The sequence below is a fragment of the Oxyura jamaicensis genome, chromosome 1 (genome assembly GCF_011077185.1).
Source record: "Oxyura jamaicensis isolate SHBP4307 breed ruddy duck chromosome 1, BPBGC_Ojam_1.0, whole genome shotgun sequence".
NCBI lineage: Eukaryota > Metazoa > Chordata > Aves > Anseriformes > Anatidae > Oxyura > Oxyura jamaicensis.
In genome coordinates this window covers 54,270,813-54,292,603 of record NC_048893.1, presented here as the reverse complement: position 1 = coordinate 54,292,603, position 21,791 = coordinate 54,270,813, and the positions used below count along the sequence as shown (strand labels likewise).

The following is a 21,791-nucleotide window of genomic DNA, read 5'->3' as shown; positions in this document are numbered from 1 at the left end:
GTGTTTTCCAAATAAAATCTTCTATCCTACAAGCACAGCTTGTTCCCAAATTCACAGCACTTTGCACTTACCTGCATCAAACACAGTTTTGTTGGTGAACTGATGATAAATCCAATCATCTCAAGTCATTCCCTAACACTAACCTAATCTTACTCCTCAAACAGTTTTTTGTTTGTTTGTTTGTTTTTTTGACTGCAAACCTTACTGGCAAGATTTTAATAGCACTGTTTCCATGAGTTGATGTAGATAGATACTGAGACTGGAAAAGATCCCTGGGGAAATCTACATTAGAAGCAGTCTTGATCACCAATGTCTTACCAATAAATATTGTTTTTCATGATCCATCATTAAAGAGATATTTAATAAAATAATAGAGTTTTTTTTCTAAAAAGCAAAACTCAAACAAACAGAACACATTAATCGGTCACACAAACTAACTCAATTGGTTAAGTAATGTTCAACTTTCCCAATACAACTTTGTACAATCTTGTCAAAACAGACAAAATGTGTTTGAAAGGTGTATTAACTTACACAGAATCATACTGTATGACACTGAACTCTTTATTCAGATTCTAATGTTTTTTAAAACTTTGCAAAACTATTTTTATTTTAGATTAACTTATGGATAATTACTTTGTAACTCTTTGGGTCATTCCCCACCACCACCAATTCTGAATCCTGGTGGGCAGTATTCCAGTCTTCTTCAATTCCCATAGCTTACATAAACTGGCTAAAAATTAACATTAATCAATAAAGGAGCTCTTTAGTTTGGCTGTTATCCTTGGGCACATCTTATCTAGATCCGCTGTTTGTTTTTTGTTTTAGTATTAGCAAGCACTGCCTCATCTTCCTTTGTTATAAATTATATGCAAAACCATATGCTACAAATACCTTCTGTTACATTAGAAACACAGCAAGTACTAAACAAATATTTGAGGTTTGCTTATTTTTTGTGCTTTGTTTTTTTCAATGCAATTTTAAACACTATTTTATATTGGACCAAAGCCTATATAGGACCTTTTTATCTTTGCATGTAAATAATTGATACCTTCTCCTCTGGATTTTCATCATCAATATCTCAGTGATTTAGTACATTTCCTTTCTCGCCTGCTTCTTTGTTTAAGTTTGTAATTACATCCACTGCCATTTACCTCATCCTCCCTGCCTGGTGTGCAGACTGCTTTGTGTTTTATTAACACACTTTCTGTGACTGTGGAGTCATGCCTTTTGGGCCATTGGTATGATTTTGTCGAATACTTCTTAGCTTCCATTAACACTTCCCCTTCTAAATGGACCTTCCTGGTTGGTCATCCTCCCAATCGTTTAAACTTGAAGAAAGAGACTCTTCTAAAGCTCCTTGCATTACCGACTGATGCCATATTCTGTTTGCACAAAGTAAATACAGACAAATAACAATCCCTGGTACCTAGGCAACTGTGGGATTTCAGGTCAGCTATTAACTCTTCTTTATCTGCTAGAACAAGGTCAGCTATTGATTTATTCCACAGTGGGTGCAGAACTGTGTGCATTAAAAAATGACCTATTCCTTTTAGAAGCTTTCTTCAAGTCTTTTTATTGGCATCATGAAATGTCAGGCAAATATTACATGTTTTAAGCAGCCTATTTTATTTGCCACCCTATAAGAAGCATATACATAAGGAAATGTTTGTTCCATTGCTGAGGATATTTCAGGGACCTGTTAGAAACACGTGACAGGTGAGAGATGACATGAAACCCGAATAACTTGAATTCGTCAGGAAATCCTTATGTCTGCAGCTCTCTTGGATGCCGATGGTTTGAAAAGCGTTACGTAATTTCCAATTAATCACACACACAACAACACATCTGAAGTCCACCTCTATTCAATACAGGATGAAAGCATCAGCTAATGTTCTGCGCCCCAGGACTGGGCTGACCTCTCGCATGCTGTTGAGTCCTCAAGGGACTTCTTTACTCCCTCCCTACCATCACATTTATTTCTTCCTTCTCTGCTGCTTTGCTGTCTACCCAATTTCTCTCATTGTACAGTAGTTTGGGAAAATCACTCCAGGCAAGGATTTTGAGTCTCTCAGATATGACGTTGAGGAGATGTGACCTGACACACAGAAGGGAAAGGGAGACGATGGGGGTTACAGGCCAGCCACAGCTGAAGACTCAGACAACCACGAGTCCCCTGTAGGAGAAAGGGTTGGTTTCAGTGAGTCACCCAAGGGAAAGCATCCTGATCCTGAAAGAGAAATAGGAGCAAGGGGGATGCGGATTGAAATGCTCTCCTGCTTGAGGCTCTGAACATGCTGAGAGAAGCAGCACTGAGAAAAACAGAGATCTGCAAGAACTACTGATTTTTTCCTTGGCAAAGCAACAAAATTTTCCCTTACAGGAAAATGGCATTCTTGTTTTTAAATGCCCCAAAAGATGCATGATCTTCTGGTATGCATACTTCTCAGCAAAGACAGTGCTAGGTGAACTAGCAAAAGGTTTTATAGGGAATATACATTTTACCTAAGTTAAAATCACATCACTGTGGTAAAACTCCAGATGATGATTAGACAAAAACTACAGCAGATAACTTGGGCAACAATGGTAACCCACTTGTTTAGTGTATAGATGGGGATGGGGAAATACACAAATGGCAACATTTGGGTCACCAAAAAGAGTGGGAAACCTTAATGTAAGCAGTTAGGCTGTATTTTCTACATATCCCATCTCAGGATGGGAGTTCATTCATAATGTCTGGGTCTCTCCATCTGCAAAGCGGACATGAAATTCACCAGGAGAGGGATGTTCTAGCCATTTCCATCTCGTTCCTGTCCCCACACGAGGAGCACAGGGAAGAACAGTGTCAGTATGAATGAGCGTGAAAGGGACCCGTTGTCAAGCACTGGTCCCAAGGGAAGGGGCAGCAGCAACGCGGAACCGTTTATATAAGTGATGCAGCTCCCAGGAGAGGGGAGCAGCAGCAGCAAAGAGCAGGGTGTGCTAAATACAGACTGTAGCAGGTGGTCCAAGAACTGGCTGTGATTTCAGCAACTGGTTTATCCAAACCGGACGGAACAGCCTACCGCACGGCCCTGCAACAGCAAAAAGCAAGCTAAAAACCACAGGCGGAACAGGCAACTGAAGATTCAGCAATCACAGATTGCCAGGAGATGAGTTTCACCCTGAAAACATTCCCACAGATGTCAAAAGTGCAGCAATCTAATGCATGAACAACAAGAAATGCAAACCCAGGCCTCCAGCAACAGAATCACAGAGTCCTAATTTTGGCTGGGACCTACTTCCAGAGGTCATCTAGTTCAACACCTGCTCAGAGCATGTCTAATGAGATCAGTTTGGCTGGGACACATGCAGTCAAGTGTTAAACACCTCCAAAGATGGAGGTGTCTGAAGACCTGCTAAGGTCCCTCTGAACATCAACCCTGCCCTCTGGTATTTTGACAGCTTCTCAGTTTGGTCTCGTCCACAGAGTATCTTCTCATGGACAAAAACAAACAACCAAAATAACTTTCAAAAACAAGAAGTCTCTCAATGTCTACAATTTAGACTCCTGCTGAAGACCATTAGTGAAATTTTTAACATCTCTGCACACTTTTTTCACTTCATATTGTTCAAGTAACGAACAGATAATCCCAATTCTTCTTCTTTCATTTATAAATTTAATCTTGAAGTCCACGAATTTGACATATTTACAGCACTGTAACACTACTCTCCACATGCACAGGTGCGTGCACAGACACACACAAATGTCAAAAGAGATGCAACAGTTGAAACTACAAAATAGTGCAGAATCTGAGGGAGCAGATGGCTATGCATGTAGGACCAAGGTATACATAGCTCCAAAGCAGCATGGTTAAAGGAAACTTTACTTTGGTCTTTCCTGACTTGATTGCTCTGCACTCTATCTTCAACTGGCAGCAACATTTTAAGTTGTTTATACAGAAGAAATATTTATAAAGGCTATAAAGCACATCATCTGCCAAGGATGCTAGCATCATACCAACAAGTCACAGATTCCTGACGATGACACACAGCCAGCTTCACCTGAAAGTTAGGTCATGAAGTACCCAGCTCATCTCTGTGTCCATATGGAACAAGCCACTCATGTGAACCAGCTCTTCGGGGAAGAGTTTATAAATTGAGGAGCATACAAGGGTTACCATTAGGGGAGACAAACTATTCAGCCAAAAGAAACAAAATATATATCATACACCATGCAAAATGCCATCTGACTTGCACCAGCTTTTCCATATGCAATTACTAGTTGGCCAATTCCTTGCAGCAATTTTTCATCACAGAAGTGGATCATGAGGAAAGACATAAATATTTCAACAAGTTTCCAAGCAACTGAAAAACAGTGCTTTGCAAGGGATATATTAAGTCACTGTTTAATCCTAGTCTTCGCTGGGAAATAAGGTGATTTTGCTTTGTTTCATTTTTTTTTCCAGGCCAATCGTTAACTTACCCCAACTTCTTGATATGAACAACACTATTACAGTTTTCATGTGTATTTACCAACTGAGGCAAACACTACTAATTGCCTTACTTCTGCAAACATTTTACATTTTACAGTGTGCTGAGTAAATTGGGGTAGGGGCAAAAGAAGGAGGAGGGCCTTTCCTCCACAGGAATATACCAGCACCACACGTTCCTCCTGTGGTGAAGGAGAGCTGCCATGCCTTGAATGGCTCCAGTAACTTACCCCAAACATCTGTCGAAGGTCCGGATCTCGAAAGCGGAAGGGAATGTTGGACACATGAAGCCGTTTTGGAGTGGATTTGCTCTCGGTGTTCTCACTGCTCTGTGTCTGTGATTGCTGTCCATCTGTCTGTGCCCCTCCTTCTGTCTGCTGAAATCAGAAAGACAAAATTTTGTGTTTGTGAATAGAAACCGTTCAAATTCCTTTCACAGGCTTTGCCCATCTCTTTTCATGTATTAGCACTACGTTTGTGATTGCAGTATCTGAACACTTGACAATTACTTTGATAAAGCCAGTAACGCTTAACAATCGATCTGTTGTTCTTCCCCTCTCTTTCCATGAGTAAACACTAATGAGATCTCAGCTTCCCTCCCCTCGTATCACCTTTTAGCTTAGTAGATTTGCCTTTGGTTTTCTTAAATTGCTCTCTTTTCCCCTGCTCTTCCTCACTTCAGCTGCCACCATATGAAAGCTCTAATGAAGAGGCGGATCTTCCGTATCCTGAAGCTGGGAGGTAGTACCGCCACTCTAATCTCATGTGGCAGGATGTTCGTGCAATCATCAGAATCCCACAGCTGAAGTGGCAGCTCTTCACCGGGCCAATACCAGAAATGCATCCCCAGGCAAAATGGCATCTGCTCTGTCAAGCTCCCTTCAGAGAAACACTACCCCAGAAGGTCTATAATTAAATGGGAAAAATCCACATAGCAACAGCTTACGGATGTCTTTGATTAACTTTTCTTGTACACTTAAAAGTCAGCCCAGGGACAGGAAACAGTCATTACCACTGCTGGGTTTAGAAAATCTCCAAGTGCTACTTTCTGCTACCAGCTCCACAACCAAAATGAGGGAATTCATTCCAGCATTCCTAAGCACTGACTGGCAGAGCAAAGCCAGGGCAAGGTGTGGGCTTGGGGCACTTGTGCACAGCAAACATACAGCAAGAAGGTGTGTCAGTGGGCCAGAACAGAGAAAATGGGCAGGGAAGAAGAAAGGAAGAGAGCCTCAGCCACCCGTGCTGGGCTTACAGTAAGAAGTGGCAATACCTGAGGCAAGGCACTAAACTTAAAGGCAAGGCACAGCCTGTTTGCAAAATGCCTTGATGAGGATATAATTGTTTGGTTTTTGTACTTTAGTCAAAAGTAAATGCCCTCAAACACTCAGAGCTCCAGACTAATCTGGTCAGTATTAATGCTCTGTCCCTTTCCAAGAGCAAGCAGACAGGTGAAGGCATTCAGAGAGCATCCACCCACCCACTCCCATCTCCTGTTGCTTGCCCCAGCCTTGTAGGGCTAATGCTCTGACACTTGTACGATGCACTTTGAAGTGTCTTTTCATCTCTTTAGATGCCAACCTGACTTCTTCCCTAACCCAATGAGTGAAAAGAAGTTCTATGAGAAGGCAAGGACTGCATAATTGCTAGTCAGCTTTTTAAGGCACCTTCAAGAACATATGCAGGCCTTAAAACTTATTCGTTTTGTTTGGGGGGTGCTCTTTTTATTTTTTATATACATCATTTGTCTACCAAAGAGAGAAAGAAGTCTCAGGGGAGTTGCCCACCGTCTGGGTATGGCAGACTGCTCTGCACATCACTTGGCATACAACGCTTCGTGAACGTTTGGAAGGAAACCTCCCTCCACGGATAAACTGAACTGGCAACATCAAGAGCTTCTTCTGGCCAGAAACATCCCTTACAGATATGACCTTGAACTTGCATGCTGCTTATAAAGGACTGGCAAGAGCCAGCTAACAGTAAGCACCAGGGCCTTGTCGTGCTGAGCAAAGCAGTGGCAGCTTTCCATTTTATTTTAGTAGGGCAGTGCAGGCAGCACAAAACACGTTTGATCTGATTAATATAAATTAAGCTGTGATAGGAAGAACGGAGATACTGCCCTGCAATTATCTCTGCTCCCCAGAGCCACTCAAATCTCGGGAGAAGCGTAGCAGGATGAAGATTTTTTTATTTGGCTAAGATTCTTCCCCCGCCCCCCGATATCAAATTTTCAAGAACCACCTCACCAACTTCCCTTTGATCATATCAAAAAAGTTCCCCCCCCTCCCAAAATTCCCTGTCTTCTAGCCTCACCCCTATGACAAAATCCATCTCCAAATACACAGAGTGCACCCTAGGGGAAGAATCGATGCAGCTGGCCTGTGATTAAATCACACCATGCTATTTGGTGGGTTTATTTTTATTATTCCATCAGAGTCCTTTGCTCCTCAGGGCAAATCCGTCCAAGCAGGACAAAACACCAGGGGTAGCCCATCCATCACTGCACACAATGCCTGCTTTGGAGCGAGTGCTCCAAAACAACTCCCCAAAATCATCAGCTCTCCTGCTCAAAGGGAACTCTCCCCATCCCGTTTTCAGGCACGTGCTGGAGCTTTGCGAGAGTGATTTGCCAAATCCTGCGTTTCCTATGGCTGTGGTGTAGAACTGGCAAGTGGGCAAACGCCCACAGGTGCGCCCTTAAACAAACACACCAGCAAGTCTCATGCTGGAATTAGGAAAGGAAAAGATTCTCAGCATTGACAACAAAAACATGGCAGTGCCTAAATTCAAACATAGGCTGCACGGGACTGGATCTGATGCTTCCACCGGAGACAAAGGCTTGCGCTCCTCTCCCAGCCATTTGTTCACGAGCAGAGGGCAGAGCTCCTTTCTTTCCAAGGGTGCAATATATCATGTACAGTGGCCTGCTCAAAAACGCTCACAGCTGTTCCTGCATATGGCAGCGTGCTGCCGCCACACGGGAGTCAGTTTTCCAGCACGTGAGACGTGTACAATAAGACAAAGGCTTCAAACTGGAGAAGTAAGAGAAAGAACCGGGTGGCTCAGCCCAATCTTACCTTTCTGACTACGCTAAGGCTCCCTGGATGTTGTGCAGCCTTCCACATTTCCTGATTTTTCAGCAGTAGTGGAACATTAAATACCTTCTGTCTCTCTGGATGCTGCAGCTCCCTCGTTTCCAGCATCCAGGGCCCTAAGGTGAGCTCTGAACTTTCAGGTACTATAACACGAGCTCAATACATTTGTCCACTGCCACACATTCAGCTACAACATAAATGATAGAAATAGTCTCTTCAGATCTCGCTGCCTCTTTTTTTTTTTTTCTCCTCTTCCTTTTATAGTTATTCCTTGTCTTAACTCATTAGGAAGGAGATGAAAGGAAGGGCCTGGAGCCTGTTCTCCGGCAGCACATAATGGAGACTGGCAAAGCGCTGCCCTGCCCGCGCCCGATGATAAAAGCCCGCGATTCACCGAGCACCCGCTCCTCACCCCGACCCCATCCCCTCCCCGCGCCACTTCCAGCTCCTTCCTTCTGGCCTCACGTCAGCACCTCGCAGCTCAGGGCCGACCTCCTCCCTTCGCTACGCCCGCGCCGAAGGGAGCTGACGGCTGTCCCCTGGGTCTCGGCGCTTGCGACGGGGCAAAGACCCCGCGTCTGAAAACAGCATCGGATGCCCGCTACCTCCTCGCCGTAGTCCGGGTAACACACACTTATGCAGCAATAATGCCATTCACGCCTGCACACACAAGCTCTGAGCTGCTCAAGGTCACCGGGAAATGGATCGGAGCTCAGCACACGCACGGTATTTGCTTCACTCAACCACTTGCTCCCCGTGCCCCCGTGCCACTTCCTTGCAGCCGCCAGCAGTGGAGAAACGCCACGCAACGAGAGGCAGCTGCAAAGGGAGGCGTGCACTTGTACCTGTGCACATAAAGAACTGAAACAAAACACACAAGAAACCAGCCCCCTTGTCCGCTTCCCCCACGAACCAGGTGGTCCGTAAGGCTGTGAATCATAGCGAGGAGGTTCAGATCCGTAAGTCACTGCAATAAAAAAATATTTACCAACTGTAACTAACAGCTATATTTAAAAGGGGACCTGGGCAGCTCACGGCATCTGGGAGACAGACTGTGCTCCCTGCTGCTAGACCGGTCTCAGATCCATAAAAAAAGGAAAAAAAAACAACCTTGATTGGATCAAGACCTTGAGGATCTGTGTGGAGACAAGGACTGAAAAGTGGGGCTGGCAGAAGGCAACCTGCCCACTGCCAAGGAGTGCGGTGATAATAGAAGATCTCTGCCCTTTCCAGTGAAGAGCCTGTATCAAAACAACCAGTCACCCGTCAGTAGATACCCACTAAGCAGGGTTGGTGGAAAAATGAGTGAAGAATTGGGTTCTGGACACCAACCCCCTCTCCTGCCTCACCACGCGCCCCACCAGAGCAGCACGGACCTACACACCTGAGCGCAAAGGGCACAGGAGCTTGTGCTGCTCACACTACACTTGCTTATCACACAGCACAACACAGGGATAATAAGCACCTTTCAACAGCAGCAAATTGTATTTTAGCATTGTATCCACGCACTTGATTTTTCAGAGATGCCAAGCATGGTTATATAAAAAAGCTGGGCTATGGTACAGGCACAACTAACAATGTGCCCAAGTGCTTTGTATGCCAGAAGCTTCACAAAAAAAAATGCCTAAGGATGTACCAAACCACTTCTCTGGGCTTTTAACTGTTTCCAATAGCTAGATTAATGTACGGCGTATTTCTTCTGTTAGGTACCTGTTTTCAGACACACTAAAGCTTAGTCTTTTTGTCCCCTTTCCTTATTAAAGACAAACATCACCTGGCCGAACAGGACAAACGCTCAGTGATGTTCCTCCAGCCTTCAGAAAACTGAGCCGGTTCGTGTCCCGTTCAGAGCTGCTCACTGGCAATGAATCTATTGCCCGTGCAATGCTTAGTGAGTTTTATGAGCCTGTTTATACTCTCAACTTCCAAAACATCCTGTGAACAAGATTTCCACTGTTAAAATCTTCATTATATGGAGGGGAAAAAAAAAAAACACAACCACCACCAACAAAATGTTTTTGTGTTTTGGGGTTGCGTTTTTTTTCTGGTTTTGTTTTGATTCATGCCACTTATTCCCTGTTTGCACCCTACCAAGTGAAAATGGGAGAGCTCCTATTTTGTTTCCCATACCTCTCAATATTCTATATACATCATATTCCTTCATTCATCTGTCAGCTCTTCTCCTGTGAAGATTTCATTTCTTCTCGTAAAGAACCTGCTATATCCTTTTCATCATCACTATTATCCTTCTCTGTACTACTTCAAGATCTGCTCTAACCTTTGAGAGAAATGCAGAACCTACCACAGCTGTATACTCTAACACAATGATATTTTCTGATTTATTCCCTATTTCTCTTTTGAAATCATTTTTAAACCTGCCTCACTAGACATGAGTCTGGAAGTGCCGACAAGCAAAATAACCTGCCTCATCCTCAAAGCAAATTTCTGATGTTAGATGTCAGAGTTTGCTACCTCGAGACAGTGATTTCCAAGCTGCTGTAGCTAAACGATCAGCTGCTAGATACTTATTTGGAGCTGGTTCCTCCTCACATCTACCTGCTCAGCACTATCAAAAGATAAGCGAGGATATTCATTAAACATATTCCTCACCTGAAATACCTTACATGAGCAAACGCTTTAATTACCGAAGTGATGAAAAATAATTACGGAGGAAAATTCTGCTATCTCAGACTAGGCAAAGAAATACCCAAGGGAAAGTCATCCTTATAACATCATCCACGCATTACAAAAGTAAGTTGAGGAAGCCCTGTGGTGCTGCTGGCTCCCTTCCTTCCAAACCCTTATTAGATGTGTGGGCCACAGCCAGATGACTGAGCCGCTTCCCCCTCCTGCTTCTGAATGTGATAAGCAGGGGTCCCCCACCACAGATGTGTCTTCTTGAAGAAATCTGGAAGTCTACAGCCCTTTATGGCGTAGCAGATGAGTTAAATATGCTTCAGTATGGCACGTCAAAATGCCTAGAGACACGCTGCTCTGTAATTAAATAATGCTTTATATTGGTTCACGACAACATAACACCAAGGCGACAGCACCTGCCATTTTCGTGCAAAGTAATTTACATAAACTTACTCCTCTACTTCCATAGCTCCAGCTGCATTCGGTAATTTATATAGACACACAAATTCTTCCCTCTGACATTAACAAGAGAAACGAGTTGAATAATCAGCTCACAGTATTAAGTGCATTGCATTTACTATCAAGCAAGCTTTTTTAGTTCAGCGGATGATTAATCTCCCCTCTGTGGGTAGAGTACCGGGAGCTGCAGCGAGCTGACAATTGCTCTCGGCTCCTGGCCACGCGCTCCGTGCGCTTACCTTGGGACAACAGCATTTGCTGGAGTCCTCCAAGAGCCCCCCCTCATTCATCAACCCAGCAAAAGAATCAGACAGCTTTCTGCCAGGTCAGTGAATTAAAGTGGCTCACGCAAGGAATGCCAGAGCCAGAAAATGGGAGTGCTCGGAGCCAGATCTCTCCTTTCTGACAGCGGTGCGCCTCCAGGTCAGCTCAGCTGGCGGAGGAACTGCAGCCTCATCGGCATCCCCCCTCGGAGCTGTCTGCGCCGGGCGTCTCCATCAGGGAGAAGCACGCTGGTGTAAACCAAGAAGGGGGAAGAAGCCAGGCGACCCGGCCCTATAGAAAGTGAAATGCAGAGCGCCAACAGTTTAAGAGACGGGCCGCAACGGGCAGAGCGAGTAGGCCAAATATGGTCCGCTACACCTCCGTCTATTTTTAAGGCAGGTCTTTCAGCTGTGCTTTGGGACAGTATCAAGAGAAAGGACAGATGCTGCGAGATGACGACCGAGAGACCCACATGCCAGACAAGAAACAAAGCCCCACAGATGAGGCCTGATCCTAAAATAAAAAAGATTCCGAAATATTAAGCTGTTTGTATTACGCCACCTACGTGCCCGTTCCTTTTCCATGCCCCAGCTCCGAGAGCTCGGAATGCTTTCCACCACACTCAGAGCTCCAGAACCGCGCTCACCCTCAGCTGACGACACCAACCAGCCATTCCCCTCCGCCCGGGGGGTTTACACAGCCCAGGGGAGCATCGAGGAAGGCATGGACTTTGACTCCCAAGGTTTATTTTACTTAAGTTCACTGCTGGTGTTTGACCTCAGCCTTCCAGATTGCTGGGTATTAACTCGGCCAACACTGCTGATAATCTCAAGTCATTCAGTCTGACTTTTCCATGGGATCCAGCCAAGTCCCTATGAAAAGGTGCTCCCGCCCTGTGTTAGGGACCCCTCTGCAGACCCCATTACACCGCTGCAGAACCTGACACCAACCAGATGAAATTCCCCTTGCCATGAGGGATGTTTAAGCCACCTCATATTCTGTTACTTCTGCAACTAAAGGCTACCAGCCTGAAAAGGCAGAAACCCACACCATCTGAGCACAGCTTTTGGTATCTCTCTCCTGCCAGCCGGGCAGCAGCAGAGGCCTTGTTCTTAAACGCGAGGAGGGACCTAATCTGCCTGGCTGAAGGAATTTCTGAGTTATCCCATGGGAGCACAGGCTTCAAGTCAGCAGCTAAAAAATCCCCCAGCTATTCAGTCTGGGGTATCGCCTTCGCGCACATGACAGCAGCTGCGCTTGTCAGTCGCAATAATGGGAGGGGAGGATCATATATCACCTGCAACGAGCTTTTACTGCCTTAAAGTTAGCGCTGTCATTTAAGCAAGACAACAAAATGGTGAAGGGGAAAGGCGCCTGAAAGCACAGCAGCCGAGCTCACTTGGATTGGACGTGTGTGTCGAGCAAGCAATAACCAGCATAGGGGACAGCCAAGATGCTTGACGTTGATGTTCAAGATGCAACAGCCAACCTGCGCTGCTGTATTTTAACAGCGGGCTTTAGCTTGAGCAACTGCTGAGCCTTCTTCCTTCCCCTAGTTACTACATCATTAATCAGCATCCTGAGAAAGAGAAGTTGTGAGCAATTACATCCCAAGGCACCCCACAGAATCAAAGTAACTCGATACAGTAGGATTCCTGTACAGAACAGATAAAGGGACCCAGAAGATCCAAAACCAGATGCATGTAATGTGTGGGAATGCCCATTCAAGGCGCCTTGCCTCTCCCCCTGGACATCTTCACGTGCCACCATGTGGGATGCTCTTGGTCCCAGCCCTAGCAGCAACAGCCAGGCTGCACCCTTACCCTTTCCTGGCCAGCTGTGGTCTGCGAGCCCGCCTTTGCACGCTCGTCCTGCACATCCTGAACCACGTTAAACGCTCGGACCAGACGTGCCCACCCGCTCCCAGCAGCCAGCACGATGGCTGCGCGCTCCCCTGCCTGTTTCTCGCATAACCTCTCCCAGTCACGCTCCCTCCTGGCAACACACCACCTTCTCCCTGCAGTCTCCCAGCAACACTCCCTCCCACGCACACGGGCTGCTCTTCTCCCTTCCCCGGCTGGCGAGCCGAGCCGTGCCGTGATGCACCGCGCCGTGGTGCACCGCGCCGCGCCACCCTGCCCTGCACTGCCCTGGCAGCGCGCACACGCGGCAGGCTCCGCGGAGCCGCTGCATCTGATGAAAGGCAGAGCTCGGCCCTGCAGCGCCCTGGGGATGGCTCCTAATATGGAAGAGCAGAGGGAGGTTTGGCAAGAGCTTACGGCCGGGGTCAGGGCTCACAGCGTTGCCGTTACAAAGAAATGCTCCTCAAGCTCTGCGCAAAGATGGGGGCAGCTAAATTACAGCCGCCGCCGTGTTTTGATCCCCGTTTCCGTCCTAGCTGCTGGCTGGAGACGGGCAGCCTAGATCTTACGGGCTGGAAGGACACAGGGCAGTCTGGTACTGAAATGACGACTTCCATTTCTGCACGCTGCATCAGCCTTAAGTTTTATTTCCAGCCTGATCTCTCCCTCTCTACATTTGCATTTGCCTTAGGCTGAAGAAGTTACTTTTATGCACTGCCAACGTGCTTTACTGGGCTTGCACTCTTTTCTTCTCCGAGACATCGAAGTTGTGGCGTTGCCAGGATAAACTCAAAAGGACCTTATCAAAGTCATAACCTGCGTTGTCAACCGTGCAGCCACTGTCCAGTGCAGAAGGAGCAGAGCCACACGCTGGGAACCGTGCACACTTGAGCCGGCACTATCAGTTCTTCCCATCGCTGGCACTAAATTCATCCTGTACTTTCAGGGGGAAAAATAATCTCTGTGAGCCAAACACCCAACTACAAGCAAACCTGAAAGCATTAACAGATTAAATCCGCCCCTGAGCACCGAAGGCTCTCACCATAAGGCTCTTTATTAGGAAGTTAAGTCTTAACAAGTGGCTTAAGGGGTGGATAAAGCTTTTCCTGGGATAATCTGCCAGCATGTTGCCCAGTGCCAGTTCCAAGCCATGGGAAGAAGAAAGCAAAAAAAAACTAAGAAGGTGAAAATCTTTGTTTGGTAAACAGATGCCTAGTAGCTGAGAGGTCCTCTCCTATCTCTGCCCTTGAAGCTTCCTGCCATCTTCAGAAAGTCAAAGAAAAGTGTTTTTCTACTCTGTTAGCCTCCTGAAAGCAGAAATGTATTGGGATTACACCTACAATACATGTGCTCTCTAATCCTCTGTACTGTCAACCTTCCAGAATTTGCCACCATCACGTTCATTTGAACCACTTGCCAGTTGACTCAAGGTAACTAATCCTTTTAGAAAGGACTGTCCTTGGACAACGCCACCACGGTGAAGCACCACGACTCTCACGTATGGCTCCTCTTTGCAGAGGCCTATTTACAAGGAGAAGAACATGAACAAGGGGAAAGACAAGAAGATAGCAATGCATCATCAGAACCTCCGGCCTTTTGTGATTGTCTCCTTTCCAAGCCCACCACTGATCTGCTGCGTACTTCAGAAGCAGTCGGCCACCTGCTCCGTGGCTGCCTCTTCCAGAAGCACCACCCTGGCCGGGGAGCCCTGCCCCAGGCACTTACTGCGAGAGATCCGTTCTGCGTGCTGGCCGTGGTCGTGCTCTGCTCTCCATGCGGCTGCGTGCTTCCGTAGAGCGTCAGATTGTGCTCGCTGGTCTGGCCTGCATAGTCCTGAGTGTGTGGCACCCCGTACTCTGTGGGAATCCCGTTCTGTGGGGGTGGCGGAAATGGGATTGTGGTGAATGGCTGCACCATTGCATCAGGAGTTGCTGCTGGCTCCTGGTTACCCTGGAGAAAGGGGAAAGCAGAAGGCGGCTTTACTACACCACGGAAGACAGATGGAAACATCGCCCTGAGAAGTTACCACAAACACGCTCCGCACAGTCCGTGTAAACATCCCACGCACTGCCGCTGTAATACTGCACCGTCTCCTGTTACCTTCTCTATCAAAAAGAGCACACCTTGCTCCTCTGAACTCCGACACTGGTTTTTAATCTCTTTTGGGCAACCCAACGCTGCTGGGTGGCACGTGGAGAAGAAGCTATCGGGCTTGCAATTTGCACGCCCCTGTAATCTCACAAAATGTTTTGCACACTGTAAGGCATTACTTGCTAAGGAAAACACAACACAGGTACCGATTGCTAAGGACACAGAGACAGAAGAACAAGGTGCTAACTTTTAATATCCCTTAAAAGCACCGTATCTGAGTCCATCTCCTCCAGCCTGACCTTCGCAGCCCTGCACTCGAGCACAGGGTGTGCCTGAGGGCATGCTCTCCTCCCCTGTGTTGCAGTGAGAGAAAAGAAGCACGCATCTGAGCACCCATCTGTGCAGCACCCTCTTCCTCTGGGTACAGAGCACGGGTGCAGCTTTTAGCGCTGCCTTGCATCCCCAGGAGGCAGCAGATGTCCCACCCTACCTTGCCTTAAGCGTGCCTGCAAACCCACCAGGAGCAAAGGCCAAAGCCTGCAGGTTGCAGCCACCACAGGGTTCTCACGGAGGGGAGAGGGGGAAGCTGGGACAACCTTCCCAAGCCCCCTGGGGTGAAGGAGAACAGACTTGGCATTGAAACCCAACCCTAGGAGGCCCAGCCTGCCGCACCGCTCCTACCGCTTTCACCGCCACAGCAGCAAAATCCACGGAGAAGATTTATGATAGCATGGCTGTTTGATTTATGTGCGTGTCAACAGACTAATCCTGATTTTAAATTTTGGCTGCTGTTCCAGCCCCAGGTCCTCCCCCACAAAGCCCAGAGGTACTTGAGCCTATTCTGACACCAGCACACTTAAATCAATGGAGGAAAAGGGAAAACGTCCTCTTGTCCTGCAGACGGTAGAGGCAGAGGGGGAATTACTGAGCAGCCTTCAGCAGACAGCACACCAGGGCTGCGGGGCCTCCGCTGCAGCTAGACAAACCTTCCAGTCTCTTTATCAGCCTACCTGGGACTTTCCCTTCCTGGCAAAGGGCACGATGACGGCGTGCCTCTGGCCAGCACCAGCTCATTCAGATGCTAAGTCCCAAGTCCGGTCGGATGTCGGCGTACCCGGCCTGCCTCCCCGGGGCCTCACGGTAGCCTGGCTTTGTCTCCCTTCCATAAGGCTGCAGAGCGCTGCTGCCTTCACGCAGCCTCTGGGTGGCTGGGCTCGAGATAATGAAACCGTCCCTTGTTCGGCGTGGGCCGAGGCTGTGCGTTGGCACTGAACGCTCTGCCCTCTCCTCCCCGGCACACACGTGGTGGCTTCTCACACATGGAGCACGTTTTCCAAAGGGGTGGTTTTTGCCCCAAACCGAGGACAGCTCCCCCTGCTTCTGCTCACTGTCACCATTCCCAGCTTTAGTGGCGTGGGGCTGCTGACAGCCTCAACCCTGCTGGAGATCTGCAGGGCGAGCTCCAGCTCCACGTTGCCATCTTTCCAAGCTCTCTGCTTACCACGTTCCATTATATCCAGCCTCCTGCCTGCTTCCATACAGCTCACGTTGTCAGCCCATTTCTTTTGTTTAACATTGGAGCTAAGTATGAAACTGATACACACTTTTTTTTAATTTCAAAAATTGGTAAGATAACCCGAGGAAAGATGCCGTAGCAGAAACTATTTCTAATTTTCTTCAAACAAACCAGATTCACAAGCTGGTGGTATCCCTGATAGGAGGAAGAGAATGCTAATGAGCCACCAACAAAACCTATTATGCCATCTTCTCCACAGTGCAGAGTTGCTCCCTGAAGGACATACTCCAGCATTTTGTTTAATCTCACTCCTAGGCTACTTAAAATGCCAGCCCATAAACCTTGTATCATCTTATTCTCAATGTTTCCCCCCCCAGTTAATACTGCTCCTTCTGGTTTAAACACATTTCAACCTTTTAAATATTTTCTCTCCCTTCTTCAATTATCTACAAATGTTTGAAGGATGAAAAATGCTATCTCTCTCTCCTGTTTCTCATGGTGTTTTGATAATACATATTTATTTGGAACTTAATCACATCTCACAAGCCAAAATAACCTGGCAACTTTATTTATTACTTCTCTCTGACCTTCCTAAGATCTTTATATAAGGAATTTTTGGTACAGAATGCAATGTTTTAATACCATTGTCACTTTGGTTTTTAGCAATCTTACTGACATGCAGAAATCATATTTTTTTATTACAAATGTATCTTTAATTTAATGTCTCAGGTTATCTGTAGATCTATCGCTATTATGCTTGTCCAGGTTTCATCATCCGAAGGAATATCTGGATCTCAAATTATTTTCTCTTGATATGATTATGTACACATTTCCCGTCTATTTTTTTTTTTTAATTTTAATTTCCTTCAGTGCTTTGGAATTACTTGTCCTGTCTCCACTACTGTCTACAAAGAAGAACTCCTGAGGTGTTCTCTGCAGGTTTCGTGGCATACCGATATCCTCCTCTTCTGTTACTCTACCTAATTTCAACATTTACCCAACACTTCGTATTTTCAAGAACTAACAAAAAAAAAAATCCCATTTATCTTCAAACACAGAACCTGAACTCCTTTCCCCACCTCCAACCCTCAAGGCAAAGTCCTGCAGTCAGAAGCCTTGCTTTTCCCACTTCCCAGGAGGTCTAACGAGCAGCGAGAAAACCCTTGGTGAAGGTATGCGGGGGGGGGGGGATGCAATCAGAAGAGCTGAGCTGAAAGTATTTGGTCTGTCCTGTCTCGACAACATACCTCGCTGCATCGCCAGCGCGGCCCGGTTTAACTCGTGAAGTTCCCCACGCCGTGACTCAGCGATGACAGACTGAGATGGCTGTGCCAAAGAGTAGTCACCGCTCCCAAACGCATGCACGGATGCCATCGCAGGACAGAGAAAGCCCAGCCGTAGTCCCCCCTCAACTCCTGCTGTTAGGGACTTGTGCGATAGGATGAAATTAACCTCATTGTTCAGGAGCAGGCAGACCCTTCCTTCAGCTGCAAGGTAGATGGCAGCCGCAGCTCCCCGGCTCCCACAACAAGCACGTATCTGCAGGGCTCAGAGCGGCTCCCTGGGGCCGAGCTCTGACACCTGCTCACGCCACCCAGGGCAGAGGTGTACAGGGTACACCGAGGGTACAGCTATCAGCCTGGCTTCCCAGCTCAGGGCCGGCGCTCAGCCCTACGGAGCTAAGGCCTTGTCCTCGAGGTGCCAGCTTCCCTTCTCCGGGGCGGCGTTTGGCCTACACAGCTCAACCCGCGCTTTGTCTGAAAACCAATTTAGCTAAGGCAGTGAAACCCCCCCGAACGGGGACACAGCTCCAAGAGGTGATGTGGCGTTAATTAACAAAAGCTAGGCAGATGAGCAGTAAGCAAGCACGCGTGGCGGCACCTCACGGGGGGGAGGGAACCTCAACCAGAAGCGACGTGGCTCCGCAACCGGGATTTAGGGTGAATTCTGTCAGCAGACAGCAGGTGGTGATCCAAGATCGCGGCACCGAGCGCGAGTACCACAACCACACGCACAAAGGCCTCCTGCTTCCATAAAACTGTCAGCTAACAAAAGTCGGTTTATTTTGTGAGGGGCCGGTTTTGTTCTGCCTGCTAGAGAAACGGGAGTACGAGAGGGATGTGAAAGGAGCCTCAGAGTAAGGCAACTGTGTAACCCTTCTGTAGCGGTATGTCAATATTTGCATAGATAGCGAAGTGTAACTAAATAAAATTGTAATTCTGGTAAAACTGACCTGGCACGATTTCTGTAGACAGCTCCCTGTGAAGTACCACAATTTGTGTGTTGCCCGGTAGCTTATGAAGAGCCACGAGCTTCAGAGAAAGGTGCAAGGAAACGTTACAGCACGTAAACGTGAACCTCTTCAAGGCACCTTTCAGCTCTGGTAAGCCCCAAAACATTGGGATAGACGTGAGCATATGCCTGCTCAGCACACGGGGAGGGCCAGCCCGTTGTCGATGGATAAGGCTCTGCCGTGCCTGCGTTACTAAGGCTGGAAGTAGCTGCCTCCCGGCTAGCTGAAGGCAATTAAGGTGTTTGTGTCGACTGGTGTGTTCCCGGCTACGGCTGTTTGCTCTCTGCGCCAGCCTAATCCCTTTCGTAAACAGCAAAAGTGTTGGTAGCTGGGATCTGCAGAGCCTAACGCGACCGCTCATCCTGCCCCGCGCTGCCCACAGAAGGGACAGGGATGAGGATGGGGAAGAGGGAATGGCACTGTCCCCCTCTGACCAGGTCACAGAGGCCCCTGGGGAGGCAAATGTGCCACGTGGCTCCCACAGAAGAGGCCCCTCCTCGTGGAGCAGAGGAAGGGCCACCATAGAACCCTGCTGTAGCAGACCAAGAGAGCAGTGACAGGGAACATGGGCTGCTTCTTCCCCTTCTCACCATGAATGGCAATTAGGCTTACTGCAGCAGGCTCACCTTCCCAGCGCTCCCAAATAGCCTCCTGGGGCTCTGTGGGTGCTAAGGCTCCAGCTGGAGCAACTGCCCTCTTATATCCAGCTGCACGCCCTGCCCCTGACCCCATCCACTGTGCTGAGCCATGTCAGCACGGCTGGGCTTCTTCTCCCAGAAATGGGGGAAAAAATAAGACAGACTTTTTATTATCAGGTTAGGTTTGTTCCCTGTTAAGGGCGCTGAAATGGCTTGGCAGAGAGTGAGAGGAGAGTGGGAGCCAGACTGGGGGGGGGGGGGAGGAGGAGGAAAGGGCTGGGGCACCCGCAGTGGGATGAGCTGGGGCAAGCCACAGCCCACAGCACACGTTAACCCTCTCCCAGGCCATCCCAGATTTGTCTGCTGATGATAAGGAACGTTATCAGGGAGCAATGCTTTGTGAATGGGAATGGATACAATGCAGCAAGACCCAATGGGAACCTGAGTGTGATCCCTTCCAGAAAACCAGGGGTAGAGCTGTCACACCAGAAGCAACCCCAACCTGTATCAGTGGCTCTCACAACACATGGAACCACTGCCTTGATTTTCTAAACTGTGCCTTGCTCTTTAGGGTCAGTTTGTATTGAAGACAGTCAAACGCTCTCCAAAGTGATGCATGGGGTGGTGCAGCCATGTGGTTCCAGCTGCCCAGTCCTGCTGAAACTCAGCCAGATGAACCCTTCAGGTGTCCAGGAACATCATACAAGCTCTTTACCCCAAAACATGGTAATAAGATTTTTCATGTCATGACCATTTCATTCATTATTGACCAGCTTCTGAATGGGAAGAGCTTTAGAACTTAGAACTTTTATTCTAAATCAGTCCTTTAGCACCCGACGCCATACGTACAAAGCCTAGGAAAGAGACGTTAGGAATGAAAAGGATATACAAAGCTAAAAGGAAGGGGAAAGACAAGAAAATGAAAATAAAAAGAGAAAATGCAAAAATACATGTGGCCTACAAGGCCAACATGCCTTCCCAGCAAGTGCTATTGATTACAAGACCTAGGACAGCACAAGGTAACTTCTGAGTACAGTTACGATGTCAGCAGCTCCTGGCATTCTTCACCTCTGCCCAAACCTTCCCTGGACTGGGCTGGGTGCATGACCCAAGCCCGACACCCATACCTGCAGCCTGCACTACAAAGGCATTTCTGAGACTCCAGGGAGAGAGGCCAGCATGTCTGTCTGTCTGGAGACCCAGACTGATAAAAATCAACAATTTTTTTCCTTGATGTGGGTCAATCATAAAAGCACCTTGAGGAGGATCACAAAAATCAGGGGGTTGGGATTTCACCTCCATGCCTGGAGCTTGCTTTTCATTAGATTTATGATGCAGTGGGGATTTTGACTCTACTACCATGGGCACAACGTACTACCATGGGCACAACGGCAATGCCTCCTGAACCCCTGAAAAGTTTTGCAAGAATTTGGAGTTTTATGCCAGATTTGTTAAGGGAAAGTTTAGAGGTCCGCTTTTTAATTGTTACTTACATTGGATGTAATCATTTGAGGACATGCTTTTTCCAATTGGCTTAGCTGAAGCCTAAATAAGCTACCCTTCCACCAAAATAGATGTCCACGCACAGACCTGCACCTAGCTCACCATTTAAAGGCATGTTTTCTTCAACTTCCCAGTGCAACCTTGCCCTAGGTTATCTAATCTTGTCCTTCCTTCTCCTAGATACATAAAGCAGGGGAAGAACAAGTTATCTTCCAATATGCACTCTATCACTCCAGGCCACCAAAAACTGTTTGGTAAAAGAAAACAGCTGGCTTTTTTCTTCCTTTTTTCTCTCTCTCTTTTTTTTTTTTTAAGAGGTCCAAGCCCCTCTTTTGTAGGAAAGGAAGAAAGAAAATTATAGTCTTATCTTACCCTTATACACAGGAAGCACTCACTCATCCCCACACTGTCATTATTTCCAGTACTGGCCAACGTTTCCTCCATCCCTACGTGCAGATGCGGGCTCTCGGTGCTGAACGTGCCCTCCCGTAATTCAGAAGCCCCTGGGCAACCTGCAGAGCGGCTCCCTGCTGGATGCAGCCAAAGCCTGAGCGTAGCACAACATTAGCAAGGCCCAGAGACACAGCCACTTTCAGATTTTAAGACAGATCTACATTATTCCCCTTTCCAAAAACAGAAAAAAGGGGGGGGGGGGGGAGAAGTTAAATGTTACTGGCAATTAAGGCATCCCAACAAATGCTTTCAATCAATTCACGCTCTCTGGGGTTGATTAGAAAGAGAATTGCGCTTCACAAGACTCCATCAAGGCTTCAGCATCTGTTTCTATTCTGTATTAGGAATGAAACTACTTCTGAAAATTATTGGGGAGAAAGGGGGGTTGGGAACAAAGAAAAGAAGTCCCCAGGATGGATGCTTCCTAAGCAGAAAAAGCCAGCATGAATGAAAGGCCAGGCTCAAATTTCTGTTTGAAACCAATCTTTAGCACCTACCCTGGCGGTGTTCT

General features: G+C 47.4%; 1 protein-coding gene across 25 annotated transcripts in view; it reads right to left on the bottom strand.

Moving 5' to 3' along the window:
* Positions 1-21,791, bottom strand: part of RBFOX2 (RNA binding fox-1 homolog 2) — a 160,079-nt gene that overhangs the window by 39,625 nt on the left and 98,663 nt on the right. For all 25 annotated transcript variants that reach the window (XR_004754748.1, XR_004754750.1, XR_004754751.1 and 22 more), the window contains 2 exons: positions 14,512-14,736; positions 4,700-4,846 (listed from right to left, as the gene is read on the bottom strand). Coding sequence is in view for 16 of the 25 variants with exons in the window: in XM_035340222.1 (XP_035196113.1) it covers positions 4,700-4,846; positions 14,512-14,736 (372 nt within the window). In the remaining 9 variants the exon portion in view is untranslated. The remainder of the gene's footprint in view (positions 1-4,699; positions 4,847-14,511; positions 14,737-21,791) is intronic.